Source organism: Oncorhynchus clarkii, chromosome 6, assembly GCF_045791955.1.
Source record: "Oncorhynchus clarkii lewisi isolate Uvic-CL-2024 chromosome 6, UVic_Ocla_1.0, whole genome shotgun sequence".
In the NCBI taxonomy this organism is placed as follows: domain Eukaryota; kingdom Metazoa; phylum Chordata; class Actinopteri; order Salmoniformes; family Salmonidae; genus Oncorhynchus; species Oncorhynchus clarkii.
In genome coordinates, this window is record NC_092152.1 from 71,141,550 (window position 1) to 71,151,444 (window position 9,895).

General features: G+C 43.1%; 3 protein-coding genes across 5 annotated transcripts; 1 reads left to right on the plus strand and 2 right to left on the minus strand.

The window, feature by feature from the left end:
• Window positions 1–1,577: 1,577 nt before the first annotated feature.
• LOC139411555 (succinate dehydrogenase assembly factor 2, mitochondrial-like) lies at window positions 1,578–4,142 on the minus strand. The gene is made up of 4 exons (XM_071158044.1): window positions 3,704–4,142; window positions 2,766–2,989; window positions 2,387–2,496; window positions 1,578–2,180 (listed from the first exon to the last, which is right to left on the minus strand). The coding sequence occupies exons 1-4, from the start codon at window positions 3,728–3,730 to the stop codon at window positions 2,050–2,052; spliced, it is 492 nt and encodes a 163-aa protein (XP_071014145.1). The 5' UTR covers window positions 3,731–4,142; the 3' UTR covers window positions 1,578–2,049.
• Window positions 4,076–8,019, plus strand: LOC139411554 (cleavage and polyadenylation specificity factor subunit 7-like). Of its 2 annotated transcripts, none has more exons than XM_071158043.1 (9): window positions 4,076–4,628; window positions 4,987–5,196; window positions 5,367–5,470; window positions 5,885–6,030; window positions 6,140–6,494; window positions 6,623–6,741; window positions 6,907–7,054; window positions 7,156–7,390; window positions 7,577–8,019. In XM_071158043.1, the coding sequence occupies exons 1-8, from the start codon at window positions 4,545–4,547 to the stop codon at window positions 7,388–7,390; spliced, it is 1,401 nt and encodes a 466-aa protein (XP_071014144.1). In that variant the 5' UTR covers window positions 4,076–4,544; the 3' UTR covers window positions 7,577–8,019. The 2 variants fall into 2 exon arrangements, with proteins under 2 accessions (XP_071014144.1, XP_071014143.1); XM_071158042.1 differs by having other exon boundaries at window positions 4,088–4,628; window positions 6,620–6,741.
• Window positions 8,020–8,348: 329 nt separating this feature from the next.
• On the minus strand, window positions 8,349–9,399 carry LOC139411556 (DNA-directed RNA polymerases I, II, and III subunit RPABC5). 2 transcript variants are annotated; one of them, XM_071158046.1, is made up of 3 exons: window positions 9,313–9,399; window positions 8,790–8,908; window positions 8,349–8,626 (listed from the first exon to the last, which is right to left on the minus strand). In XM_071158046.1, exons 2-3 carry the CDS (start codon window positions 8,882–8,884, stop codon window positions 8,518–8,520), a joined length of 204 nt encoding a protein of 67 aa, XP_071014147.1. In that variant the 5' UTR covers window positions 8,885–8,908; window positions 9,313–9,399; the 3' UTR covers window positions 8,349–8,517. The 2 variants fall into 2 exon arrangements, with proteins under 2 accessions (XP_071014147.1, XP_071014148.1); XM_071158047.1 differs by having other exon boundaries at window positions 9,113–9,334.
• Window positions 9,400–9,895: the final 496 nt, after the last annotated feature.

Consider the following 9,895-nt stretch of genomic DNA (forward strand, 5'->3'; position numbering starts at 1 on the left):
ATCCTCCAGCATGACCGGTTTGGCGGTGGGTCAGTCATAGTGTGGGGTGGCATTTCTTTGGGGGGGCCGCACAGCCTTCCATGTGCTCGCCAGAGGTAGCCTGACTGCCATTAGGTACCGAGATGAGATCCTCAGACCCCTTGTGAGACCATATGCTGGTGCGGTTGGCCCTGGGTTCCTCCTAATGCAAGACAATGCTAGACCTCATGTGGCTGGAGTGTGTCAGCAGTTCCTGCAAGAGGAAGGCATTGATGCTATGGACTGACCCGCCCGTTCCCCAGACCTGAATCCAATTGAGTACATCTGGGACATCATGTCTCGCTCCATCCACCAACGCCACGTTGCACCACAGACTGTCCAGGAGTTGGTGTGTGCTTTAGTCCAGGTCTGGGAGGAGATCCCTCATACGTTTACTCATTCATGGTGAAAGGAGAACCTTGCCTATTAATTTAATGCAGATATCTAGCTACATTATGAATCATCTTAGCCTGAGTAACTGAGCTGAAAGCTAATTACAGACATCAAGGACACAGGGCAACCCACAATAAGCTTAGCTATATTAATTGTTTTGGTGCCTGCATCTCTGCCCTTAAGAGTGAGTATTGAGCTTCATGTTTTTGAATCTGCATTCCCAGTACGTTATCTGGGATTAGCAGTGTGCAGTTGAGGTGCAAAAAGGGAATGAAACCGTAGTTTTGCTTCCCCCTGGTGTCCATGCATTGACAATGTAACCCAAATTTGTGCACATTTCAGAGAAATTGGCTTTTTTGTGCGTAAGGAAAATTTCTGGGATCTTTTATTTCAGTTCATGAAACCAACACTTTACATGTTGCGTTTATATTTTTTGTTCAGTATAGTTAACTCACACATCCGTGTACTACAGTCATTATTTTCATTTTGTGTTGAAGGTCTTATGAATAAGGCCGGTGATGCATGTGCATGTAGCTGTAGGAATTATCCTTGTCAAGGAGGTACATTTCTCTGATAAATTGAGATCATTAGCATTCTCTGAGGGTGTTTTCACACTTAGTCCTTTTCAGAAAAAAATGTGTCGCTTACTTTTTAGTGCAGTCTGATTGTCTGAAACCCCCAAAGGAACTCAGACCACTCATAGAGCCCCCGAAGCGAATTTAGACCATTTCGAGAGGTAGTCTGAGTTCGGTTCGAATGAATTCCACGGTCCGGCTCCCTTTTTAAGGCTATGTGAACATAAAGCTCCCCAGATTCGCTTGTCATTATTCCCGCACCACACACTAGACTGCAGCAACACCGTTTTCCCTGCAATTGCCCCTCGCATTGGTGCCACAAATTAGATAAATTAGGGGGGGACATGTGCTATTTAAGGATATTGATTAGCGATTGTCAAGGATGCACAGAAATGCCATAATATGCGTTTAGTTTTTAGTTCAGATTTTTTTTTTTGCAATATGTGACCTATAGGCTAAGAGCTTCTTACGCTGTTTATTCGAATGTGGGGTTTGAATAGTGTGAGGAGACGATAACATAATTTGGTAAAAATCACAACATAGGGTACAAAATCGATTCTAGCTCTTAAAGTGGCAGTGGCCTACAATGGGTGTAAATTAGTAGGCAGTAATTATTCTGCAATTTATTATGTTACCAATAATATTTACATGTTAATAGTATCTTCTAATTGTCTCATTTTTAACAAAATGCAATCTATTAGCTTCCAAAATGTAAGTAGGTATATGGTATATCTAGCTGTCCGACAGCATATTCTGATGGAATGGCTTGTCCTGCACTTTGTAAAAACCCACAGTGCATTGAATGAATGTTGGAAAAAGATATTGGTTCCTTTCTAAACATAGCAATGTGAATGCAAAGAGGACTCAGACAACAAAATAGGTGAAGTGAACTGGCACAGGAGTTAAGTCCTCGTTCAAAGGTAAGGGCAGTGTGAATACAAAGAGAACAGATCTTTTGGTTCTTTTTTTACCCTCAGAGTTCACTTTAAAGAGGACTGAGATCAGTTATTTTAAAGAAGACTATAATGTGAAAACACCCTGAGAGGGATGTGTCAGCCAGGCTTCACTGGCTCCCCTTGTCCAGGTATTCCAGGTTGGGTGCGTCCAGCCTTTGTTCCTGATCTTTGTTCTTTGTGAACTCCTTCAGTAGATCCATGATTTCACTTGCGTACACATCAGGTACAGGCTGGGCCTCTGTTGAGAGGAGGGAAAGACAACACACATTCAGTTAACTTCAACTGACATTTCATATCTCATATAGAATGGGCAAGTCAGCAGATCAGTTTGAAAATAAGAACTATTTCTAAACAACAGTATAACTAACTATTATATGGCTTTGCTTGCCCTGGTGTAGATCAGAGTGGATAATCACAGATAAGACAATATCATTATCTCCTCACCTGTTGCCCAGTAGTAGATGTCCCAGTCGTTGCTAGGCTCGTTGATCAGTCTGTCATACTGTCTTAACTGGGGCTCGTTCATTGTATTAAGATATTGTTTGGCAAACAGGCTGAAAGGGGAAAGACAATTTGATTGGCATGTGCAAGTGTATGGTTTTGAGACATGTCCAAGACTCAGATACACATATTGTAAGTTGCACACTATAATTAAATCATGCCTCTGCCACTGACCACAAATATGCTGCCTATCCTTAAACCTGATGGTTTATACATTTTGTATCTATCGTGGGCTCTATCATAGTATGAGCTTTGCTCAGGACTAAAAAGAAGACTAAAATCAATACTAAAATATATACAGTATGATTAGTGGTCCACTCACCTGAGCAATATGCAATTCTCCAGCATGCCCCTCTTTCGGCTTTGGAAGAGCAGGCGCCGTCTCTTGATGTCCATGGTCTCACCATCCTTCTCTGTCCAGGGGGGCAGGGGGATCTCAATTATGTCACCCCTAGAGTCATCAGGTGCCTCTCCTTTGTAACCCCGTGTAGTTACTAGTTCTACCACAGCTGGTCTCAATGACTCCTGGCATACCCCACTTACCAGCTGGACAAGATAAACAACATCATTACCAACAACTGGACTGACTGTACACAACAACATGGAGATGGTTTTAATTATACACATGGTTAGTAGATGTTATTGCGAGTGTAGCATAAGCATTTCGCTACACTCGCAATAACATCTGCTAACTATATGCATGTGACCAATAAAATGTGATTTCATAGTTTAATTGCTAGAAAAGTAGCTTACAATGACTGTCCTGTAGGGTACTCACAAGTTTGACTGGCAAAGATCATAGCGCCCCTAGGCTAATTCAGATGACAGTACGAGTGAAGAGTACCCTTGTCCTTGTGCATAATTTTACCTAGCTAGCTACCACTATGTATGAAATGGACTGCTGTTCTTGCCAGACAGCCTACTTCCTTTAGCTGCAAAACATGAGGTTGGTTGCATAACATTATCTGCTGCCCTCCCATGTGGTATGGTTGCACAAGTGTACCTTCATATCCTACACAACTTTACCGTTCAGTTTGAAAAGAGCGAACAGAAAATTACTTTCAAACTCAGTAGTAAACTACAGTAGGTTTATGGGCAAACTTGAGTTAGCTTCAGTCAGAATAGACAGCATTTCTAGCCAGCCTTGACATTAGTTATCTAGATAGCAAACCGACAGTATAAAACAAAAAGTCAATGAGGATACAAGGTTAACTCAGATAGTCCGTGTAGCCTCACGTTTGTATTAAAAATACGACTCACTCTTTTAGCAACGAGAACAGACAGCATTGTGTCTTTCTTCCTTGTGACTGCTGAATCCTGATGTAACTGTTCTTGTTGACTCGAGAGTAACCAGTGTCCTAAAATTATACAAGTCCCTGCTAGCCAAAGACAGTCACATAATTACAAGGGGAGCACAGCAAGAAATGTCCGCTCTAGCTTAGGGAAATAATTGGCGCCATATTGGTAAGGGCAATTATTACTTATTCCAAATTATTCTTGAAATGCATGTTAAACAATATGAATTGTATCAACATGTCACACATTTACATTATATATTCACGTATGTAACAACATATATTATTTAGCTGATAGCTAAAAAAAAAAAAATCGGAACGTCGTAATATCATGCCTGATTCACACCGGAGATATTTGAAAGATGCACTCCTCGATTCCGCTTCTGTTCTGATGTAGCAGCAACAAGCTAGCTGAGTGCTTACCTGAGTTATCAGTTTTTGCATGCAGACTTACATTACAATTATATCACATTTTGAAAGTATAATATTTGTTGACATTTTAATCTGGGTTGGTAATTTCTTTGTTTGCCTTTGGTATTCCGTCCACGCCAGTTTCCCTGCAAGGGGAGGGAATGCTAGCTAGCCATTTAGCGAACGTTCGCCACCTTGCTATTTAGTTCAATATTGCGGTGCTAACTGGGTAACGTTAGCCAGCTGGACTAGCAACATCAATAAAACATAGATGCCCGGAAAGGTGCAAAACATGCACTTTTAGTTATTTCCTTGCGTTTATTGCCAAGTGTCGATTGCTGAGAGAAAACGTTGCTAACGTAGCCAGAGGCTGCACTGCCAACCCAGGACTCGGGATGGCGGCTAAAGCGGCCGATGGTGGTGGTGCAACTGACCTCATAGACATCTACGACGAGAAGTTCAGTCAAAACAACGGGGAGGTGAGACAGGCCGAGAGCGATTATGATAAGTGCTGTAGACATGAATAGTTGTGAGAAGCTAAAAGTGAATGCAGAAGGTTATTGAAGTGGGAACTAAAATAACTTGTTGGATGAGGTTGTTTGATTTTTAGCATGATCAACATGTCAATATCTTAAATGAATTAATGTAAATAGTTACATTTAGAATATATGATAAAAAGTCATACTATTCCATTTCTTAACCTTGATATCAACAATACAAATGTGGCGGTTAGTGTTCTCTTGTAGTTTGTCTGATTCTTCAGGGATGGTCATTGTGAGTGATAAGCTAGGCATTGAGGGATGATGTATATCTTCTGTCCATCTTCTCTCTATATAGGAAGGAGATTTTGCAACAACGGCAGAGGCAAGTGATCTTTATGATGACGTGCTCACTGGCTCTGTGAGCCGGGAAAGGAAATTCTCAGAGAACGCTATGCCTCTCAGCAAGGACCAGCCGACGAAAGAGGAGAGCAAACCAGCAATACTGTACACTTACAGTGGAGTGTGGAACAAGAGACTGGCTGTATATGTGGGCAACTTCTCCTGGGTGAGTCTCCCACCACCACCATTATCTTCAATCCAGTCTGCTAATCTATTAGCCTATGTTCTGTAATGAGATACAGCCACCTAGGCCTATTACCTTTCTGTCCCTATCCTTAATTTTTACCCATCTTCTCCCTCTTTCTCGCCTTTGTCTTCCTTTACCCCTCTCCTCAGTGGACCTCCGACAAAGACCTTATTAACGTGGCGCGCACCTTGGGTGTGAAGGACATTGTGGAGATCAAATTTGCTGAGAACAGAGCTAATGGCCAGTCCAGGGGGTGAGAGTTAGGCCTATCCACTGGGCATCATTCTAATCTAATGTGATCTATTTCTTCACTGTTTATTAACTGGGTGTTTTGTCATTTCATGACTGGGTCTGGCCATGGTGTTCTAGGGAGACCTGGAGACAGACACCTATTGAGTCAAATTAGTCTTCAAATAAATATGATGCTCCAGTAGCTAAGCTAAATACAGATCTTACAGATGACTACCAATGTTTTATTTATTATCTGTGCATGATCCAGAGCCAAAGTGTTGTCTCCAGACCCTGAAGAACTGGACAGGGCTGCTCTGGTGGTTACTGATGGCTAGTTGATTATGTTGTGATGGCCTTTCAAAGCTCTGAAATAGCCTTTCTTTCCAGCTGGTAACATTAAGTATACTAGCTGATATTTGTATTTTACTCTCTATAGATACGCTGAGGTAGTGGTGGCCACAGAAGAGTCATTGCAGAGGTTGCTGGAGACATTGCCAAATTGTCATGTTAATGGAGAAAAGGTGGACTGCCGCTTTGCCACACGCCAGAATCTTGCCGTGTTTGAAGCCCAGGCTAATAAACGTAAGCACACATCTACTTACAGTAAATAAATAGGTGGTCAAGTCTTTCTCGGAAGCGATATCCAATACTGCCATAGAAACAAAATCAAACTGTCCCTCCTTTTCCATAGGTGTCCCCCAGCGCTCTAACTCAAAGGAGTCGTCAGATACTGGGGATAAAAACACCTCCATCTCCCCTCCTGTGCTCAACCAGAACCACTCCACTGTCCCTCACACTATCCACCCCCAACACATTCACAACAAACCTCCCCCTCTGTCAGTCCCATACTTTAGGCTGCCTCCTCCTCTTTTCCCTCATCTTCCCCCACACATCCCTCCTCCCCCCATGCCCCACCTTTTCCCTCCACCACCTCTACGTCTCCCCAGCCATCCTCCACCCTCCCTGCATCTCAACCCCGCCTTCTTTCCTCCAGCACAACATGACAACTACAGTCAACAACACAACACACCGTACAACCGGCACAGGTGAGCTCATCCACTGTACTTTATATTATGGAATGTTTACCAATTAATACAAAAACATGTCTATCACAAGTTGTATGGATATGTATGATGATGATGATCAGTAAGGGAGTGTTTTCTTTCTCTAGCAGCAGGGACAGTGAAGCGCCCACACCCCAAATGCCAGAGGGAGAGTTTGATGAGCTGATGAACAGAAACAGAGCAATCGCCAGCAGCGCCATCACCAAGGCTGTGTCTGGAGCTACTGCCGGTTAGACTCTCACTGAAAAATGCCTACAGTAGACACTCAAATACAGATTCATGATGATAAATCTAGACTAGAGACCCAGACATTTACATGTGCAGTACACAATGCAGATCATGGTCATCTTAAATCCTGCTATTGTAATAAATTCTGTAACCTCGCCTCATGTAGGAGACATGCCCCTGGCCATTGAGACGCTTTTGACTGCCATTGCTGTCATCAAGCAGTCAAGAGTGTATGGGGACGAGCGCTGTCGAGCGCTGGTCACCTCTCTGAAAGACTGCCTCTTTTCCATCGAGAGCAAGTCTTACGGCTCCAGGTCAGTGCTGGAAAAATTGTTCGTACCTCTCATGGACTGTTCTTTCATCACAAATGGAAATTGTAATGTGGCCTCACTCCTAACTTGTTCTCTCTTTGTAGGAAAAGACACCGTTCCCGTGACAGAGAACACCGTTCCCGAGATAGAGAGCGGGACAGGGAAAGAGAGCGGGACAGAGGCAGGGAAAGGGAAGAGTCCTACAGCCAGGAATGGGAGGCTGCAGGAATGTCCCGCCGGCACCGAGAACGCTCCCTAAGTGGGGAGAGAGATGGGAGAGACCGGGAGCGTGTTCGGGAACGAGATAGACATAGGGAGCACCGCGAGCGGCACCGCTAGGTAAGCTCTCTGGCCCTGTCGTATCTCCAACACATCTCCCCTCTAATTCTGTAATCTACAGACTACCACCACTTACTCACATCCTGAAATACACCACCACCTCTAATTGCCAAGCACCAGTTTTTTTTCAGTCAACCTTTTGTATTTATGCACTCCTGACAGAACTTTTGTCTGTGATCTTTTCAGGACATTCTAGGTTGTCTTTGTCCCTGTCAGGCTGAGTAGGAGGGGAGGCAGGACTTTATTTCTGCACCAAGCTGCTTAAAAGTCTGGGTTAATGGATGAACTGATGGTGAGACAAAATGAATGTCCATAGCCCCCCCCCCCCCCCAACCTACTGCCCCCATCTCCACGTTTCCCTGGTATTCAGCAGCCACCAAGCATTTTACCTTCTAATCTTGGCCATCACCAACCCCCTCTTTCACAGTGATACTGTCTTTGTAATTTTATTTTTGATTATGAATTGACCGTTTCAGGGTTGTGGCTACAACTTTTGTTGTTTGACACACCTGCATGCACAAAGCAGAAGTACATGTTTTTTATATGTTGAACTGTGTAGTGTTTTTTTTTCCCTCTTCCCCCTTCTTTTGTATCAAATTTGAACTGATTAAAAAAGGCTGTTAAAATGAGTTGGAACAAGTGTTTATTGCAAAAAGAGATTGTAACAAGCGGACCAGGTAGTTTTCATTGTCTGACCCGTGCTGCTTAAAGGGGTTGGCCTACTGTCTTATTTACGCAATGTGAATTACATGGCTTCACTTCAATCAATAAGGCTACAGCCACTTGCCATGTTTTTGTCAGGAAGCAGCAGGAATTCAAAGACGCCTAGTGAAATGAGCCTTGCCTACCAGGGTTCATTGTTCTCTCAGGATACAGAGTGCATGCGAGAAAGTGAAACTAGGTCACTGAGCCAACAAAGAAGCCATATTAAAGAACTGACTCCACTTTACAAAGCCCTTAAGTGAGTAGTATTTATTGCTTTATTCAACAAAACATTTACGATTCAAACAAGGTGTGAAAATAGTCTCTTGGATGTCAATCCATCAGGGTGCACTGCTTCACTGGCAGTCAGCCAGGGCTTGTCCATAAATAAGCCATATGATTCTTGTATGTGGTTGTTGTATCCATCATTTCTCCAGGGGTGCATAATTCAGCAACTTCTCAATGAGGTCTACATGAGCCAGCAGCATCCTCCGACAGCAATACCTCTTCAGACCAAGAGCATCAAGGGCATCACTGCCAACCAAACAAATGGGAGACACTGGAGTTTGTAATAGGTTTGTCAGGAGTAGCCTATGTAGCTACTAATTAAATAAGTGAACACTAATATTTGGAGAAAGGGATTAATTTTAGGGAAATACAATGTAAACAATGACCACAGCAGACATGAGTCGCTCACCCTTCAGTGTATTCAGCTTGAAGGAGGCCAAGGTACGCCTCCCATTTATTCCCAACGATTTTCCCACAGGTGAAGCACCGGACCGGGATAATCATTTTGATCCGATCGACTGCGGGGCCCTGAAAACAAATTACGAAAAAATGTATGCACTCTACTGTAAATTGCTCTGAATAAGAGCATCTGCTCACATGTTAAAATAAAAATGTAGTTCATGTTAACAACCTAGCCAGCCAACGGCAGACTTGAAGAAAAAGGTAGATATTCAACGAAAAATGCATAACTACACGAAATCGCATAGCCTATCAATTTTGTAGATAACTTACTTTGTTTTACTGACGCTCAGTCTTAGCGCGAACATGTCAACAAGCGTGCTATCTAGCTACACAGTACAAGCTAGCGCACACGTTTTCAAAACCGTTGCATAGAGCTAGCTAATTAACCCAAAAGTGTTAGTACACAACACAGACATGCTTTATATCATGGCGAAATAGAGACTCAAACAATAAAGTAGTTATTGACTCACTGTAAAGTAAAATATGTTCCGCAGTAACCCTTGCAAACAGACAAGAAAGCACACAGGAAGAACATGTAGCTAGCTAGGCTAACGCGCGACGCTCCTCCCTCAATACTGGGGCCAGTGTTGCCAACTCCTCAGTAAGGAAAGTAGCTATTGGCTGTCCTAGAAGTCGCAAAATTACGTCACCTAATTTGCACAATTGGCAATGTGCATGTAATTGTGATGGATGCTGTAGGAGAGAGGGAAAAACGTCGTGGGAGAGACAAAAAGTGAGTAAAAAAAACACCCTAAATATGTTTAGAACTACAAATGAACTTTATTCTGTCGGTTCTTGTTTTTTTTTATGTCACAATTCCAACCCTCCTTTATTTTTATATTTTGTTTTTTTAGTTTGTTTGTAACCTTATGGTCTACTTAGCAGCCTACAACAAGTCACACAAAAAAAAACAGTCTGGACACGGAGGGGTGAACATCTCCTGCTCTGACTGCAGCTGGGAAGGACTGCTGTGCTACGACTGGGTGAGTGCTTTGGGACGCGGTGGGGCCCACGGCTCGTTGAGAAGAGTGCGGTGAAAGCACGTATCGTTCT